Source organism: Nilaparvata lugens, chromosome 14, assembly GCF_014356525.2.
Source record: "Nilaparvata lugens isolate BPH chromosome 14, ASM1435652v1, whole genome shotgun sequence".
NCBI lineage: Eukaryota > Metazoa > Arthropoda > Insecta > Hemiptera > Delphacidae > Nilaparvata > Nilaparvata lugens.
Window position 1 is genome coordinate 11111860 of NC_052517.1, and position 25537 is coordinate 11137396.

Consider the following 25537-nt stretch of genomic DNA (forward strand, 5'->3'; position numbering starts at 1 on the left):
TGCAGATGTTGCAGTTGAAGTTGGTGGGTAAGTGCAGTTTTGAATGCAGATTGTAGTTGTAGTTGCAGTTGCGGATATTGCAGTTGAAGTTGCAGTTGTGGATGTTGCAGTTGATGTTGCAGTGTAAGTGCAGTTTTGCATGCATATTTAGTTGTAGTTGCAGTTACAGATATTGCAGTTGTAGTTTCAGTTGCAGATGTTGCAGTTGGCATTGCAGTGTAAGTGCAGTTTTGAATGCAGATGTAGTTGTAGTTGCAGTTGCGGATATTGCAGTTGAAGTTGCAGTTGTGGATGTTGTAGTTGAAGTTACAGTGTAAGTGCAGTTTTGCATGCATATTTAGTTGTAGTTGCAGCTACAGATATTGCAGTTGTAGTTTCAGTTGCAGATGTTGCAGTTGGAGTTGCAGTGCAAGTGCAGTTTTGAATGCAGATGGAGTTGTAGTTGTAGTTGAAGTTGTGGATGTTGATGTTGCAGTTACAGATATTGCAGATAAAGTTGCAGTTGTGGATGTTACAGTTGAAGTTGCAGTTGTGAATGTTGCTGTTGGAGTTGCAGTGTGAGTGCAGTTTTTAATGCAGATGTAGTTTTAGTTTCAGTTGCAGTTGTAGTTGCAGTTGCTGATTTTGCAGTTGAAGTTGCAGTGAAAGTGCAGTTTTGAATGCAGATGTAGTTGTTCTTGCTGTTGCGAATATTGCAGTTGAAGTTGCAGTGGTGGGTGTTGCATTTTAAGTTTCAGGTGTGGATGTTGCAGTTGAAGTTGCAGTGTAAGTGCAGTTTTGAATGCAGATCTAGTTGTAGTTGCGGTTGCAGATTTTGCAGTTGTAGTTGCAGTTTCAAATGTTGCAGTTGAAGTTGCAGTGTAAGTGCAGTTTGGAATGCAGATGTAGTTGTGGTTGCAGTTGCGGATGTTGCAGTTGAAGTTGCAGTGTGAATGCTGTTTTGTATGCTGATGTAGTTGCAGTTGCAGTTGCTGATGTTGCAATTGAGGTTGCAGTTGCAGATGTTGCAGTTGAAGTTGCAGTTGCGGATGTTGCAGTTGAAGTTGCAGTGTAAGTGCAGTTTCGGATGCAGATGTAGTTGTAGTTGCAATTGCAGATGATGCAGTTGTGATGTTGCACTTGAAATTGCAGTGTGAGTGCAGTTTTAGATGCAGATGTAGTTGTAGTTGCAGCTTTGGATGTTGCAGTTGTAATATTGCAGTTGTGGATGTTGCATTTGAGTTGCAGGTGCAGATGAGATGCAGTTGTGGATACTCATATGCTGATGCAATGTAAATCTAGTTACATTTGAATTTGCACATACAGTTGTAGTTACAGATAGAGTCGAGTGGAGTAAGTGGTAGTGGACGGTTGTGTTTTTGGAGCAGCATCCGTCTCAGATAAGATAGCCTGTTTTCCTTTCATTTCTTGCTTTCAGAAGTTAACGTAGAATATTGTGTTCATAACCTTAATTATTATAACTCAATAGCTTAATATTTTTGCGTCATTAAATATTAAAATAACCTTCAATTTCAAAAACATTTGGTAAATGCTAGTCTAATACCGTAATCAATTATTATCATTCATTAACAATCCTTGAACCAACGTAAATTTCTCTAGTTGATAAACGCATTTTAAAATCTATTTCAACTGGATCCAAACAATTGAACTAATCCTATATTAATCTTATTTTAGTTACAGATTTTTTAATACAGTTGTAATATCAGTTTAAACGTATTTCTGAGTAAATTCATAATAAAAAAATAATAATCTATTTTCAATTTCATAATCAATCTTTCCCATAATTGAAAAGAATCCTCATCTTTTAAAATAAAATTCAAATTCAATTTTGATAGATTATGCATTATTGTATCTTCGTGCTATAAAATGTAGGTTTAGATTTCTATTACAAAATAAATATTAAACAAAGCAATTAGCCTTTTCTTTTTCTTTGCTTTTGCAAACAGTTTCACAAATAGAATTACATAATATTACTAAGTCCTAGATTGATCACAGTCAGCAACAGTAATAAATTTTCTCTGATATTTTCTTAACTTTGTTACTAGTATCATACTGTTCTTGTATAGTTCAAAGTAGTCTTTCTACTTATCATTTTTTACTTGCTCTGCTTATCATAAAGAACGAATTCATAAAATGGTCATTATTCATCATAGCTTATTTCTATTTTGTAAGTGGCAAACAAATTTAATGTGTTCCTAGACTGTCCCTGTAAGCGTCGTATATGGGTGAATAATTTGTAAACCCTGTGCGGCCTTGATCAGGATATCTGTCGCGCTTGTCCCGGAACTGGACTTAATACGCGCGATTTATATGTTTGGATTCACAAGCGCCACATTACCTTAAACGAACTATCCTTACTTGTTTGAAGTGAGAAGCGGGCTAAACTATTTAACGGTAACTCTGAAATATATTTCTCAATTATTAACTGTTTATTTCATACAAAAGAATGCAAACTATCTAATCAGTTTATTCGTTTCAGTGTGATAGAGTAGTGTAGTCTCTTGTTTTGAATTGTCTCCTTTCTAGCTCAAAGTATCACTTCCCGAATTTTATCTTTATAAACGTTAGACTTCATTATCACTCAAAATATATATTCTTATACTTTATCTGTGAGATTCCATCTAGTCACCTTGATACCCCCCTGGTACAAATATCAATTGTTGCTTTTACTTTATTCTTCTGACTCAACAGCGTTCTAAGCGCTTTAAATATTACTCTTATTAATTTCCTTTTTTAACTCTGATAACTGATACATCCTGTCAATCTGTTTCACTCTTCCTATTTGCATTGAACTCTATTCGATTATTAGGCTAACTCTGTAGTAATCGTTTATTTCAAGTTAGAAACGTACGACTCTTTCCATCAATTATTTCGAATTTACTAATCTATTCTCACGCATTCTTTTGACTCACTTTCTCGTACTAACAATACTTTATTCCTCTTGCTGATTGAATATAGCTGCATGTATTCTACTTTTAGGTAATGTCAAATACAGTATTTGCTTTTGATGATTGATGTAAGAGGGTAAACTTTCTGTATTGAAAACTAGCTGTTTGTCTTGGGAACATAGAAGCTTTATGAGAGGGAAGCATATTTTTTATTATCTTTAGTTACCTATCTGCTATAGCTATAAAATAAATTATTTTGCAAAAGTAAATAATTTTGCATTTTTGTTAAGGATATAGTTCAGGAGACACAGAATAGTTGTTGTGTACTGCGAAAATAATATTTATAATAATAATATTATTATTCACTTGAGCTTTTACAAAATAAATACTTCATCATGTCTATTTCCATTTATAAAACTTCAAGAAATAATACAGGAATATATCATGATGGTCAGTGCTATAGAAAAAGTCACGCGTTGATGAATGGTGATCTTGTATGGAGTTGTGTGAGCAAAAGTTGTACGGGAACAGTTACAACCGATTAAACAATGAACAAAATTAAAATTTGTTCGCCAAAACATCTTAAACATGCAATACCTTCTGCGCCGGAAACAATTGTACATTGCGTAGAGTCTGAGAAATTGAGAAATGATAGAGTCAAGGCTGTTAAAAGCACCTCAAAACTGCAGAGAATGTCACTCGACTCTATAATTAGTAGTCGCCGAAAAATTGAAGTATGCGACGCTGAATGTCAAACAGATGATATATTTTCAAAAGAAAGAGAAGAATTGGTCTCTCGTGTAGAGGAACTGCTGATCCATCGAGATGCACTCATTCAACAAATACAACTACAAACAGTAAAATCTCTGAACGACGTAAAAACTCAAGTTGACTTTAAAACTCCATCTGTAGATATGAAGATGCAAACTGAGTCATACTATGGGTTATCAACCGAACAATGTAAGCCAGACTGTAAAAGTTTGAATGTTATTAAAATGAGGGAACAGACGATTAAGCATTTGAACGAAAACAATAATTCTCTCCAAATTGAAATCCGATGTCTAGAGTCAGACATTACTGACAATAATACAGAAATAGATAGATTAACAAGGGAGAACAGTAATTTGTACGACATAGTGTCATCGTTGAACACTCAGGTAAAAGAATTTGGATTAGGCAAAATACCTGAAAATAAAGATTGTTCGTACTACCTTACTGGAAATAGTGAGAAAAAAGTAGAATCTTAATTTTCTCTGACAGTCAAGGTCGTGACCAGGCAATATATCTCAGCAATGAGATGGAAGGATTCCAAGTGTCTGGATTTGTTGCAGGGGGAGCAAATATGACTCATATCATTAACAGTGTACTGAATAGCGTCGAAGTTGAAAATTTTAGCAAACGTGATTTTGTTATAATAATGGGAGGAACTAATGATATCAGCTGGAATATGAATGAAATCGATATCAACGCTTATCTTCATCAGTTGGATAAACTCATCCCACTTTCAGAGAGAACAAACGTAATCATAGGCAATATTCCGTATCGATACTATAGCACGTTCAATATAAATAGAGCAATAAAGTGCATTAATACAGAATTTCACCCGAGATCATCCTATGACATTACTGATTATATGTGGGATTTATCAGCTAGAGAGCATACCAATCACGGACTTCACCTCAACAAAAGAGGAAAATTGAAAATAGTACGGAAACTAAAGGAGATTATTATCAATTTATATCAGCGAGAGGAAAAACTTACTGCAAAGCAATTCAATGTGAATTTTAGCACAATAGAGAAAGACGTGACTGGAGAAAAAAATCACCTCATAAGCGATGATATCGCCATCGATGTAGAATTCGGTAAAGGTGATAACGATTATTCAATCCCTAGTCAAGAATCAACTGACGACTCATATGATGATGACACTCGAATTTTTGATTCACATAAAGAGACCGATTTAAACTAGAAAACAATGACAAAGAACATACTTCGGCTGCATTCAACAATTTTATCAAAATAACATAACAATAAAGAGAAATGTTTTCTACTTAGCTATAACATTCAAGGATTAAGATCATGCATAGAAGAGTTTGAGCTAAATTTGAATAATTTCCAGCCTTCGGTCGTTTTGCTTTGCGAGCATTGGATCCCATCAGGATCAGAAGCTTTCCTTGACAGAGTTGGTGGTTACAAAATGGCATCTTCAGTTATAAAAGCATCCTAACATCTGATATCAGGACCTCTAACTTATATTATGAATCTGTCATTGAAAACTGGCGAGTTCCCAAGTAAGCTAAAATATGCTATTGTGAAACCCCTATTCAAAAAAGGGAATCAGAAAGAACTAAATAATTATTGGCCAATAGCAATTTTGCCAGTTTTTTCCAAGATTTTTGAAAGAGTTGTACATGAACAACTCTCAAAATATCTAGAAATAAATAACATCCTGTTCAAAAATCAACATGGGTTTCGCAAAGGTCATGCAACTAAGGATGCTGTTTTTAATGTTGTAAATGATGTGCTGGAGAGTTTGGATCAGAAAAAACATGCAATGGGGATCTTCTGCGACCTCTCCAGAGCTTTTGACATGGTTAATCACCACCTGTTGCTTTGCAAATTGGAATATTATGGCCTGGATATCTCAGCTTTAAATTTCTTTAAAAGTTTTTTATTGAATAGGAAACAGAATGTGAAGTTACATGATAACAATGGGATAAGCTATTTTTCAGAATGGAGAAATATACCCTGCGGTGTACCACAGGGATCTATTCTTGGCCCTTTTTTATTCATAATTTATGTGAATGACCTTCCAGACAATATCACGTCCAATGTCTTTCTTTTTGCGGATGATATCATAAGTATTGTGACTGGAACGTGGGAAGAAGTTGTCCAGAGGACTGAAGAGAATATTAATCAAATGAACATCTGGTTTCAGGCTAACGGTCTTTGTTTGAATATAAACAAAACTAAATTATTGGATTTCAAGTTGACTGAGACCAGTAAGTTAAGTGACACAATCAGCCAAAAGATGGATGAGATTGTTCAGGATGAAGTCTGCTTTTTGGGAGTCAGAATCAGAAACTGTCTCAAGTGGAATGATCAAGTGGATCACATTCTGAACAAACTCTCAAGTGTCTGCTTCTCTTTGAAAGTACTGGAGAATGTAGTTGGAACAAAAACACTATTGAATGTCTTCCAAGGTTATTTAATGTCGATAATTCAATATAGCATAATGTTCTGGGGTAGTGGAAAAAATAATCTCAATTCTGTCTTCAAAAAGCAAAAAAAAAGCCCTCAGAATTGTCGACAACTTGAAGCCTTATGAATCTTGTAAAAGCTCTTTCAGAAGACTTAGAATTTCAACAGTCCCTGCACTGTTCTTCCTCGAAATTGCAACTATGACGAAGAAAAAGAGGAAGATATTAAGAGAGAGTCATATCCATCATAGTTACAATACTAGAAACCAGATAGTTCATCTTCAGTACCCGCAACACAGAACCGCAAGCTTAGAGAAAGGGCCACATTATAGTGGATTAAGAGCTTATAACTCTCTTCCTATTGAAATAAAATGTATTGAGAGCCCAAAAAGGTTTAAGAATGCAATAAAAGCTAAATGCATCTCCGTACAGTGTAGAGGAAAGCTTCAACTGTTGGCGCGTGTAGGTATTTTTTGCTAGCATATATTTTGTATATTTTATATTTGTATGTTTGCTAGCAACTACTTTGTATGTTCTGATTTTCTTCATTTTTTCTCTATTTTATGATTACTTTTTTTGAGTATTGTACTCAATACTTTTTGACGTTTCATATACTACCAAGCTTTGCTTGATTATGTAGTGTTACATGACGAAAATCAAAATAACTAAACTAAACTAAATCTGACACAAATGTAGTATCAGATCCAGGTTCATATAAGTAGATTGCATGCTCAGTATAACACTTTTTGTACATGTTGAAAATGGCTACTTACAAACTAAGAACTTACCCACTACATTTGTCCAATATTAAAGTTGTGTAATATAATTTTTACTTCAATACAAATATTTTATTTATTCCATTTCACAGAATTAGCAGATTTTTTCAAAGGGAAGGAAACATTTAACTCTTGATTTCATCAACAACTTGTTAATACATTATAGTATCATCACAATAAATTTTTGGGAAAGTTATTTTTGGTTTTGTAGAGTTGATATTTCAAACAACTTTAAGGGCCTGTTTCTGTGCTCAAGATTCAGCTAAGTTCCATACTTTGACAGGCTTTCAACTCTGGAGTCAGAGAATTGGCTCTCCAAGCCAGGACATTAACATAGTTATGAATTAACTAGACTCTGGAGTTTAGAGGTTACATTTAGACTCTGGAGTTTAGAGGTTACATTTAGACTCTGGAGTTTAGAGGTTACATTTAGACTCTGGAGTTTAGAGGTTACATTTAGACTCTGGAGTTTAGAGGTTACATTTAGACTCTGGAGTTTAGAGGTTACATTTAGACTCTGGAGTTTAGAGGTTACATTTAGACTCTGGAGTTTATAATTTCGCTTTCTAAGTAAATGACTTATAAGTCCAGGACTTGAATTAGATTCTTGTATCTTATCCAAGTCAAGGATTCATCAAAAATCGTTGAGACCTAACAGAGAAGTCATCTTTTCAAAAAATTCTTCTACAATTGGTTCTCATGAAATTATTATTTTACAAAGGCGACTTTCTAGAAGTATTTTGAGCCCAGGTGATGATGATGAGATGAATGATAATACAATGAAGGTAGGTTGAATTAATCACGGTTTAGATTTAACCGACTTTTGTGCAATTCGGCCTTAGATCTCGAGCTTGGAAACCAGCCCTAAAAGTATATTGGCTAGTGTAATATGAGTTTTGGTCTAGAATGACTCTACTACATTTATATCAATAATAGACCCATTAATTCAATAATTAAATTCCTACATTTCTCCAGAATTTTTCCTGCTCCTGCATAGTTTAATGTGATTCATGTTCATCTCATGTGGGCAAGTGATTAGTATAGATGTATTCAAAACTCGGTTTCAAGTTGGATCCAAACTCTGCAGAATCAGGCATTACTGATAGTGGTTTCAAAGCCAAATTAACCCACATATATGAGGCTGAGGTTATCTCCTTGACAGACTGGAATGTTATTAGACTGTATATTTCCCTAATCACTTGTCATTTTAAGACTTGCACCCATAAGTCATGAGGTGATTAATTGAGAAGTCCAATAATTGCTGGATCAATTTCATATATGTGCAAGAAAAAAGCTGTAAAGTGCGGTACCCTATGGAATGCTTTGCCTGCAATCCATAACGGCCTATAGCCTATATAGGCCATATGGATAACATAACTTACCTTTCCTTATATGCTGCTTATTGTCCCAAGGCTACTAGTGAGAATCTCCTTGCATCCACCCAAGCCCTCCTTTCAAGCATCCTTTTTGCTCATCAGAAAATAGGTTTATTTGAGCCAGATATAATCGAATTCAATCAGCAAGACTTGTTGTCAGTACCATGTTAGCTGTATAGACAAGTGATAGGCCTAAATTGTGTTGGATCTCCTGTGTTTGAGTGGCAAATATATCATTCCCCAGGTAAAGAAGGTTGTCACTCTTCCTGGGTTATCAAGAAAATAAGTTAAATTACGGTTTCTGCAAGATGAGTACCTATAAAAAACTGGGAGTCTCTTTAACAAGAGGTTGGACAATAATTCGTCTTTTCCAGTAGGTGAAGTCCAATGACTAGCCCCTGACATCAGCCTTGCTACCTCTGGGCTACTGTTATTGTCACGGCAAGCTGGCTTCTGATTGACTCCATCCAACCTATAATTTTTTCCGGATCCAAGTTACATTTCAGTTATGGCTTTGACCCCTTGCCTATAGAGCTCTTCAATAATCCTCCACATCTTTCAACCTCGAGTACTTTCCATCTCCAATGCTTTGCCAAGACTCCTACAGAATAATGTCTCATTGGTACAGTACTGGAGAGGAAATTATCTTTTGTTCTATTCTCTGAGGCTCTGCTGGTCTACCTATTTTCACTAGTCTGTTAGCTTTGAATACTGATAGGCTGATCTTTGCATAAGAGTATCAAGGCTTTCTTTTGAAGTCTTGTTAACTGGGTCACTTGCAGTACCTACCTATGAATTAGTTTGTGTTTTATTTCTGGTTCAAAATTTTTCCTAATAACTCAATATTTTCAAGTTCTGAGAGTTTATTGAATGTAATATATTTTTTGGTTTTCAATTAAATCAAATTCAAAATTTCTAGTTTATTTATTTCTGGACTAAAAAGTGGACTCAAATCAATTCAAGTGGATAGCATATAACCTACCGTATCATATTTATTCATTCATATCTCTACCTTCATTGTATTATCATTCATCGCATCAACACCTAGGCTTGAAATGCTTCTAAAAAGTCGCCTCTGTAAAACAATAATAAATAAATAAATTTATATGATGCACAGCAACAATATGTATATAGTGAGGTCCACATTATAATGGCAGTGAAGAAAGATAGGAGAAAAACGTTGCCAAGTTTCTCTATTTGCCACTGAGTGTACACAGCTGTTAGGTACTCAATTCATACCATTAAATGTGATCTAATAATAATTATCATTTCCTTGGTAAAATAATCAATTTGATTTCAAATTAATCAAGAAAATATATTTTTCATCATTTGATTGAAAAATTTGCTTTCATAACACTGAGATTGGAATTTTATTTTTATACAAACCTGAAATGGTGGCTAATTTAAAAAGCTGTGATGCAACAATCTGAATTTCAAAACAAAATTTAAGTTATTTGGTAGGTATTCTATTCCAATTTCTTTATAAAAAATAGAAATTTTATTTATAATGAGTAATTTCAATGGAAATAGTTGTGAAATAACATTTCAATATTATTTTATACCGGTACAAGTAGGTCTAACCTAATCGTGTAGGCTAACTGAAGCGTGGATGTAATTTCAGGTATTTTAATTTGTGTTTCTCATACAGTAATGTCTATAAATTATTTCATTGTTTCAAAAATGCATTTTAAATCAATTATACAACCTGTGTACCATACTCAAGTATTTTGATAGAATGAAGAAAAAAATGGCGGTTGAGAATTGTTTGTCTACTTTTGTACAGTCACTGTCAAAAGTAAAAATAAAATATTCTGGCAACCGGACAACTTTGCAAAGCTAGAAAGAGATAGCGCTATCTCTTTTGTTGTTTGACAGAAAAGGACAGCAACAGTATTGTCAATCGTTCACTGCCATTATAACATGGACAACACTATAGTAAGCACAACTCTCTTCTATTTTGTTGACTTCATTATTTAAAATAAACCCTACAGAGACACACTAACTTTATGCTAACACAGTAGACACACTGGGGTGTTTAACACCCCAATTTAGTTTTGCATTTTTCTTTGAGAAATATGAAAAAAACAAGTACATAGACCATACTTGATAATTTCTTAATCATTTTTGTTCCAAGTGCATACAGAAATCAAAAGTAAAGCACTGCTTATCAATATTTATACTAATTTTAGAAGTACGTATGTTCCGCCTAAGTGTTGGAGCTCCTAATCCGGTTTGAACGAATGGCTTGATCATTGCCAATGACAACTTCATCAAAAACTCACGTCTCTCTTCATTTTATTGCTTTGTATCTCAAGTTGTAGAGAATCATAGCATTCATTCCAATCTGATCCATCATCCCATACCACATTCATAGTGACATTACAAGTAAATCTTTGTAATAAAAAGTGTTTGACAGAAGTCCTACGTAAAAGACACTCTGGGGTGTTAGACACCCCAAACGAAGAACAAGATGAGCTGGTGACCTTGTAAACTGCTATTACTGACTGGAAGTGATGGAGAGTAGTTGACAATACTACAAACTTAATTTAGACTGGGCATAAATTCCCATCTGTTTGATATTTTCAACTGCAAAACAGAAAAAAATCCCTAGGGTGTAAAACACCCCAGTGTGTCTCTCTAGGGTTAAAGTCTCATGCCATATTGCAATCCTGTTGACTGTATTAATTGTGTTTGTATGGCTGATATGGGCAAATGTATTTCATGTATTTTATTGACTAAAATAATTAATGGAATCATTTAATCATATATTTGAAACAGATGGCTAATGTTTTTGTCAACAACAATGAATCAAAATACATCAATATAATAAGTACGGTTCAAGCATTAAGTATTCAGAATTAAAAATGAAGCTGCATTTACACGAAAGTTATTATTAAAATGTTAATAACTAATATTTATAGTTGAATAAAAACACACATATGTTGTCAAATTCTACACAGTTAATCTTTATAGATTCTATTAGATTGAACCAAATACTTTAAAGGGATAAGGGATAAGGAATAAGAAATAAGAGAAAGACTTTGAGGTCTTTAATGTCTTTGCATCTTTAAGGTCTTTGGATTGAACATACAGTAACTTATTATACACATGATGAACACATGTGTTTGTCAAGTTCTGTTCCATCTAATATATAGAATCTATAAAGATTAAAGTTGTAATAATTCTGTTAATGACTGGTGTAAACGCAGCTTTTTGGATTTGTGAAATTGATAGGCCAATAGAAAATTATTGAATTATTAGTATTAAACAAAAATCACAATTAGTGAAAATTGATGTGTAAATTTTTTGTGTGGTTGACTCTAGTTGAAATACAGGTTGAGAATCTGAATCAGGATGTTGTATAAAACAATAATTATTATATATTGGCAGCAAATAAATTATGCACTTCTTGATATTTCAAATATTTTTGTTGATATTGAACATTATAAAAATATAGTGAATAATAGGCTAATAGATATCATGTTTAATTTATTCATTCTTTATTCATTTATACAATTATTTCCACATAGAATCTATTCAATATTCAAATATTGTTGTTATAGTTTTCTCATGTTTATTCAAGTTCTATAACAATTTATTGTTTGTTATAATTATTATATAATTTCAATGTTGCATGCACCTGAGAATTAGTTATTGGTTAGAGAGGGGAATGTAATGTTTGTTTGAAATTAAATAAATGAAAATAATTATCATTATTGGTACATTTTTTATCCCCCATTCAGAAGTTGCTTCACCATTCCAATAACCTGGGGCACTGATTCCCAAGGAGATAGGACGACAAGTCATTTCTGACATATTATACAGGTGTTCTGAAAAAAGGTGCCCATAAGTCAGGGCGTGATTCCTCTCATCAAAAGAAGAAAAAAAGTTCCAAATAACATAGGTCCGAAAATGCTTAGTTCGATTGATTGTTTGATTGTTATTTAACAAGTTATAAAGAATGGGAGATTTTGTCTGAATCTCAGTTCCCCTGCCGAAACGAAGCCCTACAGGTATTTGTTGGCTGTTAATTAGGATGTACAATTTAGCGTACTTTATGTAAAATGAACTGAGAAATAGAATAAAACTGTTTCCAGACCTGTACCTACAGTATTTTTTAAGATTCGTAATGAAATATGCAGAACTTTGCCCCCGAAAAACAAGTTCATTTAAGGTTTAAAGCAGATTTACTATGTTAAATTTACAAAAAACACAAAATACTTTCCTACAGAACTTGTAGAAATTTCAATTTCGAAGAGAAAAATGTAGAATAAGTCTATAATAGACAAACGCAACCTTAAAAAAATAATCCCCAATTACATACAAAGCACATAAAAAAATGCATGGTTGCCTGTAAAGTCGGTATACGGGCGAAAGTTTTATGTGACAACGACTTTGAGTGGTAGAATAATTTTAATGTGAATATTCATTCGTATAGTAGGAAGAAGGATGAAATAATAGTAACAATTTAAAACATTTATTTATACAAAGAATTATATTGAAAACATTAATTTATACAAAGAATCTCGCACTGAACCACAACATTGTGATTACTACAACTAACAACATAACCTATTCACTTATGCATGATTATGTGATTATGCATTGAATTTAAAAGTTCAACCAGCACCTAAGCAGGCGTAGTCGCAGGAGATTGCTTGCGGCGCCTGCGCAGGTTGACTGCTCCGTTTCACTCTCTCTCCAGGTGAATGGCTTCCGGTTGCTGCGGCGTTGCTCGCCACTGCTCCTATTCGTGCTCTTTCCAGACGACCGTGAACTGAAACGAACGCTCTCACTCGCTCTCATTGTGAGCGCATAACGTGGGAACGTAACGCAGTTTCTTGAAGTGTCACCCGGCAAACCAATTTATAAGACGTTGTCACGTCAAAAATTGAGAGCTTAACAGATTTTGTCTATTTGTTGATTTGTTCAAAGTTCTGTAACAAAATAATTTTGTGTTTATTGTACATTTAACATAGTAAATCTGCTTCAAACCTTAAATGAACTTGTTTTTCAGGACCAAGTTTCGCGTATTTCGTCACATATCTTGAAAATTATTGTATTTTATTCATCGTGGAGTTAGATTTTTAATGATTTTATAATAAATTCTCACAAATATGAGATCGGATATTTTGGCAATTCATTACCTACATGTATATAATGGTCTTAAGACAATCTGGCTAATTAAATACTAAATACTTGTGTGTAAGTAATGAAATATAATTTGAAAATCAAATTCAAAGCAATAAAAAAAAATCTGGTGTGGTGCACTCACACAACTTTCCTTGCCGTTATGAAAATTGATCACCTGACGCTAGTGTTCCCGCGCATCTCAAGTCTACTATTCAAAGATTTGAGCCAGCTGGTGACAGGGCAATAACGCTGGAGACACACATGAGGTCTGCTATCTCTTCATAGTGAATGATTTAATAGAATCAACAATAATTTGCAATTGAATAATCACATTTTCTCGAATTTAAAGTTTATTTTCAATTTTAGGTGAAAATGTTACTGATCATTAATTGTAGAGATTTTCATGCTCAATCTACTCCACTTGATTTTTTTTCTTTTAATTGTACAGTATCTGAAGCCTGATAATTTGGGAATCTAAAATCGAACTTTGCATTGATGGGCAGAGCTCCTGAAATTTTTACAGATATGGAACTCGTGGCAGTTGGTGGAGCTTATTGATGACTATTTCAGGTATGAATTTGATCAAAATCGTTGGAGCCGTTTTCAAGAAAACCGCGAAAAACCCTGTTTTTTACAATATTTTCTACATTTTAGCTGCCATCTTGAATCGCATTTGATCGAAATTGTTCGTGTCGGATCCTTATATTGTAAGGACCTTAAGTTCTGAATTTCAAGTCATTCCGTTAATTGGGAGATGAGATATCGTGTAAGCACATACTCATACACACACACACATACAGACCAATACCCAAAAACCACTTTTTTGGACTCAGGGAACCTTGAAACGTATAGGGATTTGGAAATTGGGGTACTTTAATTTTTTCGGAAAGCAATACTTCCCTTACTTATGGTAATAGAGCAAGGAAAGTAAAAAATGATACTGATGATAATGAGAGATGAGTAGACCTACAGCTTTAGTTGGGTTCCAAAACGTACATGGAAGCGATTTTCATAATAAGCTCCGATTGCAAAAATAAAGCCTGTCAAATTTTAATCATGATCAAATGTCACGACAACCAATCAGAGGAAACTTTTGGATAGAAGGCTACTTTTGGCATTTAATAATGATATAAATTTACTAGGCTTTTGTGCAACCGGGCTATGGACGTTACTTAGAAGAGTCGTCAATACAATGGTCACCCTTCCAACGGGAGTAGCAGGTAAATGAATCTTGACTAATCTATGTAATGCCTGGTTAATTTGATAGATCACTGAATCAACTGCTCCCAATTCATTTTTAACTTATCACAACAATACTTCATTTAAAAAAACTAGCTCAATTATGAAAGTTCCTCAACTAGCATAATTTTTTTATTACATTTTCATAAGAGATAATAATATATAAAAATTATATAGTAAAGTCCATGTTATAATGGCAGTTGAGAAAGATAGGAGAGAAACATTGCTGATCCTCTGTCTTGTCAATGCCTTCTAGACGGTAGCTGATTTGGGTCAGGTTTATTGATGTAGTATTCATAGTTCATTTATGTTTAAAATAATGAGTTATATTTAATTGAGCGAGAAATTATATTTTTCAATAATTTCATGGTGAATTTGCAAAATCAAGATGAAATTTTCTGTCGATTCATTCTATAATGTTAACATAAAATAAATAAAATAAAATATTTTGTCAATTGATTATTAATTCTACATTGTTAAAAGACGATCTGGCAATAGAGCAAAGCGAGAAAGAGATAACGCTATCCGCTTTGTTGGATGATAGACAAGGATAGCAATCCCATTGCTAATCAAACCCTGCCATTATAACGTGAACCTCACTATACATCATACTCAGTACACTCTCGGATAATAAACTATTGGCTACTCTCTTTTCGAGCAATTCAAACTTTTAAAAAATTTTACTACATGTAGACACAGAGAAGTAAGAGAATCTATCACTTTGAGATGTGGAGAGAGTCGATCTTTTTACAAATTTTCTTCTTGTCATAATTCAAGAAATATTCAGTATTATCAGTACGTAGTTTTTTTATGGAACTATGATGTATTTGAATAATTATTTTAAGTTTTGTTTGTAATATTCTCAGTTTTATATACTATTACCTTAGTCGTTCTGGCTGCCCTGTTTTCGATCATTGAAACCGGGATCTTCTTGTTCAGCTCCAGAATTCGCCATTGTGAATTTTGCTATTTGTTATAGATGCAACGTAATTTTACCGGTTAAATTGTTGATTAGTTAATCAGAATTGCGATTAATTGTGCTGCAGAGCATAGTAGTGTCAGTGATTAGAAGTCTCAAATGAGATTTCAAGAACTATAGTATTGAAAACTAATTAAATTTTTGTGGCAAGAGTGAGCTCTTAGCTTGCGTCCCACGTTCATACTTATTATAATTTGCTGGGGTTGTAGTTTGAATATAGTTCAAAATACGTTCTCGGCAGTTATTCTAAGTATAGCGTTAAAATAGCAGCTAATTGTCAATCAAAGTTTGATTAGGAATACTTTAATTTTTTGAGATGGTTTACAAGCCAAACGATAAGGTAAGTAAAACATGTTTTGCTTTGTAATCTTATTTATTTTTTTTTTAATTTGATATTCTTATCAGCGCAATGTAATTATAATTTAACTCAAGATTTGACAGAATTATCAAGAACAAAAATAATATTTACTATCGTTGATTCAGGCTTAAACAATAACCAACATCAATTTGTAGGCATTGGATCAAGAATACCGGTAGTAGGCTAGGGCTATAGTTTTTTTACTTTTTCTACAAATTTTGTAAGTTTATAGGCTTAAACTTAATTATTATTTTATAATTTAATCCTTATGATTTTAAGAAAATTATTGAACTAAAATATATTTGATTGCAAGGGTGGGGCTACATTATAATTTTGCAAAATTATCTATAAATTTCTGATTGTAAAATAGATTCAACATGTCTTGTTGATAAAACCGTTGAATACAAAATGATTCATTTAATTGAAGTAGCCCAAATTATAAAAATGATTAAGCAGAAATGCTAAATGAAAAGCTTAGTTGAAATTCAATTTTACTTTGTTTAATAACACATGTCTCAAGGCCTACATATTATACGACCGCTGATATTTTTAATATAATTCCAACCTTCGTATAGTCACAAACATGTCAATTTGTCAAATCAATATATTCGGATTCACTAGGCTTAGTATTAGAAAAATCCAAGTTATAATTTTGATTATGGTAATATAGAGAAACAGCGTAAATAGATATCCCATGGTATAGGGCGTTTATGTCGCAATTTTCACTGTTATCTCAAGCCGATTATTGTTGAATTTTACTGTTTCGACCGAGTAAGAGTGTATAAACGGCACAATATGAGAGACTATCAGCTTGAGGTAACAGTAAAAGTTGCGACATAAACGCCCTATACCATGGGATAATATCTACTTATGCTATTGTCTCTCTATGGTAATATTATAAAATTATATCAGTATTTAATCAGGCCTTACAATGGTGTTGCTATTTTTGTTTATCATTCTTCAAACATATAGAAATATAATTTAACAAAAAATTCTGTCTCAATTATGAAAATTTATTATTCAATCATCGAAAAATATATTTTCTTGACGAATAAAATAAGTTATAATTATTTTAAACAAGAATGGCCAGTTATTATTATAAAAGATATTAACTCTCCTCTATAGGCTAGAAGGCAGTGGCTAGACAGAGAATTGGCAACGTTGATCTCCTATCTTGCGCCTCTGGCATTACAATGTAGACCTCTACAGGCATTCATCAAGTTCAGCTGTTTCAATATTGTGTTATAGCATCTTAATTTGCAATCAAGTTATTTATAGCCTTCTCGTGTCTTAATTAAAATTTCAATTTGAACGACATTGAGATTGAAGCTTTGCAAGATATTTTTTTAACAAGCGTAACAAGTTTATGCTTGGTTTGACTTCAGGTTCTTGTCGTTGTTGGATTTTGAGGATCGATTCCGAATAATTACATCAATCAATAATAAATTTCAACAAATCCTCAACCATTTTGTTGGCCAACGAAATGACTTAGCTTATTCCCTGGTTCTTTTTGAGAATATAGATTAACAGGATAAACTTGAAAATATAGGTTAACAGGAACGAGATTTATTTATTTATTCGTGGACAGAATCACATATCATATAAATATGATTAGGAAGAAACAACAGGCTTGGCCCAAATCTATTCCATTCCCAAATTTTGATGAAAATTAATAAAATGTTCAAAAAATAGGTTATGTTTCTACTGTAAAGCGTAACATAAAGGTTAACCCTTCCACTACCAAGCGGGGTAATTGGACTACCCCAACCCACATTTTCCCCTTTTTTTTGTAGATAATGTTGTTGTATTTCATTGAAACCTTGAGTACTTGTTAAAAACTTATCACTTTAGTTGTTTTTCCTCATAAAATCATTTCATTCCTCTTATTTTTTCAATTATTAGCAGATTTATCCTTGGGGTAACTCTATTACCCCGCTTGGTGGTATTCCATGTCATGCAATTTTTTGGTATATATTCCATCCATTATCGGAATGCATAAGATATTAATTTAATGTCCAATTATCATTTTTTCGCCAAACCTGATTCATAATGATCACTTGAAATCTAAATTTGAAAAAATTGCTTCTCTATAGCCATAATTTAATTATTTGACAACATTTCCCCTACATCTATTTGATAGAATGCTCAATTTTTTTGTCCTGTCAGTTTTTGATTGAAAACATATTTTTCAACAAAAGAAATTTATTTTTAACTATATTAAAAGCTTTTGTAATGCATTTCATAGATGAATTAATGGAAAAAAATATAGAATAAAGATATAAAACAGAAATCTTGTTGGGGTGACCCAGTTACCCCAGTTGGTAGGCTATTCCGTGTATGTGAAGAAGGTTGGTAGTCCAAGGGTTAACACGAGAATATAGGTTATAGGTTAACACGAAAATATAGAAATATAGGTTAAATAGCTTAACACGGGAATATAGGTTAACAGGACCAACTTGAAAATACATATTATGTAGAGAATGTGTAGCAATAATATTGATCATTACAAATCTTAAATCAACTGGCAGCTGGATTATTAATAATGTAGCCTATGTTCTCAATTTAACTCAGTGCAATTTTAAACATTTCTCAATTTTAAACTTTCAATAAAAGCAATTAAGGAATAGAATACATTTTTGCAATAGGCTCCCAATTGAAATAAAATCTATTAAAATAAATAAAAATGTATTTAAAGCCCAAGTAAAGAAATATTTATTTAATGGTGGCTTCTTTTCCATAAAGGAATACATGGATAATTAGTGGATGAATTTCAATAATATTGTTTACTTATCAATTAACAGCTGTGGTTGATAACTTATTGTACATTTGTGTTCGTACTCTCTGACATTTATCATTTTCATGCATTTAATTTGTTATTATTATTAAACGAAAATCGAAATTAAATGCTTTAATTGACCCCGAAGACTTCTGCTACTGCAAATATACAGGGGGATTTTTAATTATGGTAAAACAATTTAATACGTGATAGTATAAGTAAAAAAAAAGTTCCTATAAACATATAGCCTATCCATAAACGCTCCATTAGCGAGCTTTACAGGTGAAAGATTTCGCCTGGAATTCAGTTCATCTGGTGAAATACACCGATGCTGAATTGTTTGGGGACTAGTTTTTGAAAAACTTATGCTGGATTTTGGTAAAAGTTAAATGTCATTTAGATTTGTTACTTTCATCTAAAAATAAAACTTTTCATAAACACCAAATATTTTATTTGCAATCAGTTACAACCTATGAGTTATTAGTTCTCTCCTCATAAAACAGCAAATTTTTGTGGTGTAATGTACTACATAAGAATACATTTTATTTAACTTTTATTCAAATTAAGTTTTCACAGTTTACATAATTGTTTTCAGAATTAAATTCTCTACAATTTTTATTTCGAAAAATTATTTGTTTACTGGTCATTAAAGAAAGTTAATGGGCATCAAACGTAGAAGTCTGTGTTTTTCTACTTAGAATTTTTGCATATTTCAACTTTTTTCTCAAAAACTACTCACACTACAGCTCCCAGACTAGTTTTATTCAATTTTCCATATGAATCCAGCATAAGTTTTTCAAAAACTAGTCCCAAAACAATTCGGCATCGGTGTATTTCACCAGAGGAACTGAATTCCAGGCGAAATCTTTCACCTGTATAGCTCGCTAATGAAGCGTTTATGGATATGTTCATAAGAACTTTTTTCTTATTTCTACCTCTACTATCATGTATTAAATTATTTATTTATTTACAATGCAAATAACATTGAAAGATAAAATAATAAGGTAGTCCTTGTGCTATTTTTCTTCCAAATTTTTTAGGTGACAAAGTCCAAGATAAGGTTAGAATTTCACGTGAAATTACTTTGTATTAAATTACTTTACCATAATTGAGCATCACCCTGTATAATTTACACTGTTGTCAATATTTGCAGTAGCAGAAGTCTTCATGGTAAATTACAGCATTTAATTTGGATTTTCGTTTAATAGGAAGAATTAATTCATTAGCATTTGAATAATTGCAATATCCCAGTAATTTCCATCTGTAGACATTCAATTTGCTTTTATAATTGACGTTTGCAATATTTCATTAGTAGCTAGCCCGGCGAACTTCGTACCTCCAAATAGTTTAATGCATCTCATGACAAAGTTTAGCTGGATGCAGACCTGAGGAGGTGCGATGCGGCATTTTCTTTATATAGATAATTTACTAAAAATCAATTAATTCTGAACGCCGAAGACAGCACAATCATTCGAAACAAAGCAATGTCTCTAGAGCATGTAAGTCTTCAACCTGAGGCCGCACTGCTGGATGGTTACACTGTTACACACAGAACAGTCATCTTGTTTTTAGTCGTTTCGTTTAGAATAAAATACGTTATGGAGCAGCACACACTCTTGTCTACTATCTACCGACAGCTGTTGTATGAAGCAATGATTATAACAGCTGATTTTTATTTCTGTGTGTGGCCAGCTCACAAATCTTCTCCCATAAGGATTACATGTAAAATTTAAAGGACCGTAGGAAAAAGTCCTAAAGTCGGATTATAAATTTGATAGGCCATAAACCTGGTCCTGAACATAACGAACACAACTAAAAAAAATCATCAAATTCGGTGCACACATAAAAAAGTTTTTGAATGCCAAAATTTGAGGCTCGATTTTTATTTATATATAGGCCTAGATTATCTCTATATATAAAAATGAATGTCGGTTTGTGTGTTAGTTTGTTTGTTTGTTCCCTATAGACTCGAAATCTACTTGACAGAACGGCATGAAACTTTGGTAATATGCTGTGTGAATATTGGGGATGGTTTCTGACCAGAAATTTTAATAGTGGGGCTAATAATAATTATATATTAATCCATTTTACAGACCTATGTTTTCGAAATTGTCGGCCGAGCGGCTAATGTAGAACGGGAAGATCATCATGATTCAAGACCATGTTGTGATAATATGACTTAGCATATGAACTTACCAGCTGTAATAAAACACGTCACTCTGTGATAAAATTGTTTACTGGTATTAAAACGGTAGTTTCAAGCACATAGCAAGTCTGTATTGAGATGTAAATGAAAATATTTATTGTCAGATAAATTTCATAATTCACCAATTAAAGTCAAGTGTGACATGAGATACATTGACTTTTTGACGGTACGAAGTTCGCCGGGTAAGCTAGTTATTTATAAAACAACTGACAGAACAATAGAAAAATCAATACAAAATGGCGCAAAATCACTAAAAAATCACAGGTTTTACGTTGTTTAAAAACGGCTCTTACAATTTTTTCAAATTCATTACTTGTTCCTATCAACTGAAACTTATTTCTGCAAAAATGGCCGGAGCCGCGCGATATTCACTGGAAAAAAGTTGTTTGTTGAATTTATCACAATTTTATCAGTTCAACTTTCCAAGAATTCGATGTTCTCACAATTAGGCAATTATATATTTTGAATGTAGTAAAATTTATTATTAAGCATAAAACTGATTTCCCTCTTACAAATAACGCTGCCAACAGCCTGTACAACTTTAGACCTACAAGAAATAGATAACCAATTTACAATACTAACATTGAAGCCATCAGAAGACAGCTTATAATATAAGTTATTCATATTATAAATAAGCAGTAAAATCATTAATACAATCTCCGAACTGTATATTGAATGTGCGAAAATAACTAAATAACTAAAAAACTAAAACAGGATATTAACACCTGGATCAAATGCCATTACTTCTTCTCTCTATGAGATGTTTCTCTTCAAAGTTTACTATTCTGACTTGTGTGCTTGCTTATTCTACAATCCTTTGTAATTCATCTTGTATTACAATTTTTTTAACACCTGGTCCTATCGGTTTCTTTTTTCCATCTTTCCCTTACTAGCAGTTCTGTGAACAGTAGACCTCACGCAGTATTCTCATCCACAAGTACCTGATTGAAACTATAGACCTTATGGAAATACAGCAATAGACTGGCTTTTCCGCACATCTGTGTAATCACTTGTCAGCTGATTTATGATGAATAATTGACCGAACGAAGTGAGGTCTAAGATTCAAGTCGACGGTTTGGCATTTCTCTTAATGTTTAAATGTTCAAATGTTTACATGTTGCTCATTTACGGTGAAACGCGGTAATAGATTTTCATGAAATTTGACAGGTATGTTCGTTTTTAATTGCGCGTCGACTTATATACAAGGTTTTTGGAAATTTTGCATTTCAAGGATAATATAAAAGGAAAAATCTGGTGTGGTACACTCACACAACTTTCCTTGCTCATATTTGAAACTACGATCAGACTTCTGTATATGTGTATTTATAATTGTTTTCGGAGTACTTTTTCTTTGTGTGAATTGTGAAATTCGATGATTTTTTTAGTCGTCATTTTTTTAAGTCGTCAAAACAGCTGTTCTACAGATGAAATATCTCGACTATGTGTTCTTTTTATGAACTGCGCTACCTACCTACCTCATGCACGAGAAGGAGGAGGTTACTAAGTCCATTTCCCAATGATAGGGTGGACCCCCATTGGTTTCCCAGAAAGAAGACTCATGCCAGTTGATAGAGCTGATGAATAACTAACTATACAGAGTGTGAATTTGAAAAAAATCAGTCAAGTTATTTTTGAGAAAATCGTGAAAATCATGGTTTTTTAGTAATTATCCGCCATTTTTCTCAAGAATATTACGGAGCTCCTGCAATTTTCCCAGAAAGAAAACTCATGCCAGTTGATAGGGCTTATAAATAGCTATCCATGGTATAAATTTGAAGAAAATCGTTAGAGCCGTTTTCGAGAAAAACGGAAAAACATGGTTTTTTAGTAATTATCCGCCATTTTCTCCGCTATCTTGAATTGAATTTTATTGAATTTCTTATTGTCGGATCCTCATGGTATAAGGACCTTAAGTTTAAAATTTCAAGTCAATCGGTTAATTAGGAATGGAGTTATCGTGTTCACAGACATACACACACACACACACACACACACACACACACCACACACACACACACACACACACACACACACAGACCAACACCCAAAAATCATGTTTTTGGACTCAGGGGATCTAGAAACGTATAGAAAACATGAATTAGGGTACCTTAAATTTTTTTGGAAAGCAATACTTTCCTTACCTATGGTAATAGGGCAAGGAAAGTAAAAAGGAGCCTCCTTCATACGCCAATATCAGAGTAAAAATCAGACTAGAATTATACATCATAAATCAGCTGACAAGTGATTACACAGATGTGTGGAGAAGCCAGTCTATTGCTGTATTTCCATAACAGGTAAGGTCTATAGTTTCAATCAGGTACTTGTGGATGAGAATACTGCGTGAGGTTTACTGTTCACAGAACTACTAGTAATTGTATAGTCTGATTTTTACTCTAATATTGGCGTATGATGGAGGCTCCTTTTTCCTTTTATATTATCCTTGAAATGCAAAATTTCCAAAAACCTTGTATATACGTCGACGCGCAATTAAAAAAGTAACATACCTGTCAAATTTCATGAAAATCTATTACCGCGTTTCGCCGTAAATGCGCAACATATAAACATTTAAACATTAAGAGAATTGCCAAACCGTCGACTTGAATCTTAGACCTCACTTCGCTCGGTCAATTATTCTTCCCCCATCCCATCCTTTCATATCTACCGTCTACTTACTTTTCCTGATACCTTTTTCACTTCTCAAGGATTGAAGGTTTTCCAAGTACATGGTTATCCATAGTTGGAAAACCCCGTCAATCTGCTATCCTTTCTTTGCACCACTTTCTTTTAATTTTGTTTTAATGTGTATTGTTGTTTTGCATTTATTATTTTTGTTATTCTCTGTAGTAAATATGTATGTGGGTGTCAAAATAAATTTATTGCAAATTGAAATTGGAAAAAAAATTCTCAAAAATCGGTTTTACCAATTACTATAATATTCTGTATATTGTACAAAACAAAAAATTATTACTATCGTTACTATAGTCTTTATTATGCTATGCTTATGAATTCTATTTTATATTGTAGTACTACTGTATTTATTGTTGTGCTGTGCAATATACATCAATTTTGTAAAGTGTTGAAGAGAATAAATTTGATTTGATTTGTTTGTGCAATTTGTTAGCAGAAATCGAAGAAACACGAGCACAACTCATCAGCTTCGTCATCAGTGCCGGGGTCCCTTGATCAAGTTTCGGTACCATCCTCCTTGATGGTGGGTCCTCCTCCCACGCCTAACAACAACTCGGTCGGTGAGCAGATGATGGACTCCAATCTCAGGAATGCTGGCCCTATTGGACCTCCCAAACCAGGTAACCATTGTTCAATTCTGCCTTTCAAATTCATTTAAGCTATCCCCTATTAATATCGGGGCACCGAGCTTCGCTCGTTATTTTTACTTTCCTTGCCCTATTACCATAGGTAAGGAAAGTATTGCTAATTTCGTTCAGCAAGTTTTCCCAGGGATGACACCTAGTGCAATCGAACTTTTATATCATAAACCTACTATGTTCCAAATTTCGTGAAAATCGTTAGAGCCGTTTTCGAGATCCGTTGAACATAAATAACCAGATAATCAGATATAAAAATATAAACAGATATACAGACATTGCTCGCTTAATATAATAGGATTGAAATTCATTTATGTATATTGTACATAATAAGAGAGAGTAGGGTTGTGTTGGCTCGTTTGTTCGCTTCAAAATGTGTCAACGTGTGGATTACACACCGGAAAAACAGGAATGATTTCGATCTTCAAATTTGGACATAGGGCCCGTTCTGTGTACATAGAATGTGGTAAATTGTCCGATTCACAATTTACCAGGTAAAAAATTCCGCGTCCCATGGGAAGATTTTTAACAGATTCTGTACCAGAAACCAGTTCCAAGTTCCTGCCCCACAGTCGAAGCGTGGTAAATTGTTACAGTTTTAACTATCCGAGCTCTCATTGGTCGATTGAATTTTGTAGACTGCTTGCTTCTCTGCGCATGCGCTTATAGCTTGTTTACCATAGCATAACCATAGAATACATAACCAACAAAATTATGTTTGATAAACATTTTTTTTTATAGAAAATTTGAGAGTAATTGAATGAAAGAAATGCACACTTTTCTAGACGGTAAGTTTGTAAAACAGCCTTTCTTCATTCACGCAGCTAGTAAACGACACATTTTGGTGTAAATCAACTTTATAAGTGCGCGCCAAAAGCTTGAACCAACGATTTTGAAATGGCGTTCCATGGGAATGTTTTGCACTAGTCACGTAATGGAACAATTTACGATTGGAACTGGAACAATTTACTGTACACAGAATGTACATATTCTAAAAATATCATCTCGTGCACCTCGAAGCCCAAATTTCAATTTTCCTTCTAGATTTTTCAGAATAAATGTTCAAATTTCATTCGTGGGAAATGAATAGGCTACATACCATATGCTATATTATAGAACTATAGATAATCTAGAGAGTCTACCTCTTCGAAACACTTAGTTTAAATTGGCAACTGAATTAATAACCAGTACAATTTTGTCAGGTTGGCATTAAGTTGAAGTTTTCTAAACAAGATTTTGGGTTCTGTCACTTTATTAGGTTAGCACCAAGTTGAAGAACT

General features: G+C 33.2%; 3 protein-coding genes across 7 annotated transcripts in view; 2 read left to right on the top strand and 1 right to left on the bottom strand.

Moving 5' to 3' along the window:
* LOC111048271 (uncharacterized protein DDB_G0283357) overlaps positions 1–11514 on the top strand; it is a 101706-nt gene extending 90192 nt beyond the window's left edge. For both annotated transcript variants that reach the window (XM_039440759.1, XM_039440758.1), the window contains 2 exons: positions 6957–7232; positions 7395–11514. In XM_039440759.1, coding sequence (XP_039296693.1) covers positions 6957–7000 — 44 coding nt within the window. In that variant the 3' untranslated portion in view covers positions 7001–7232; positions 7395–11514. The remainder of the gene's footprint in view (positions 1–6956; positions 7233–7394) is intronic.
* LOC111058137 (sodium channel protein Nach) overlaps positions 1–25537 on the bottom strand; it is a 475868-nt gene that overhangs the window by 312179 nt on the left and 138152 nt on the right. The window lies entirely within an intron of this gene.
* The window catches only part of LOC111048269 (RISC-loading complex subunit tarbp2), a 46846-nt gene continuing 36842 nt past the window's right edge, over positions 15534–25537 (top strand). Inside the window, exons 1-2 of one of the 4 annotated variants that reach the window (XM_022334144.2) lie at positions 15534–15931; positions 24056–24239. In XM_022334144.2, coding sequence (XP_022189836.2) covers positions 15908–15931; positions 24056–24239 — 208 coding nt within the window. In that variant the 5' untranslated portion in view covers positions 15534–15907. Of the gene's footprint in view, positions 15932–24052; positions 24240–25537 lie in introns of all 4 variants that reach the window. The other 3 variants (XM_022334143.2, XM_022334145.2, XM_039440754.1) reach the window with 3 other exon arrangements.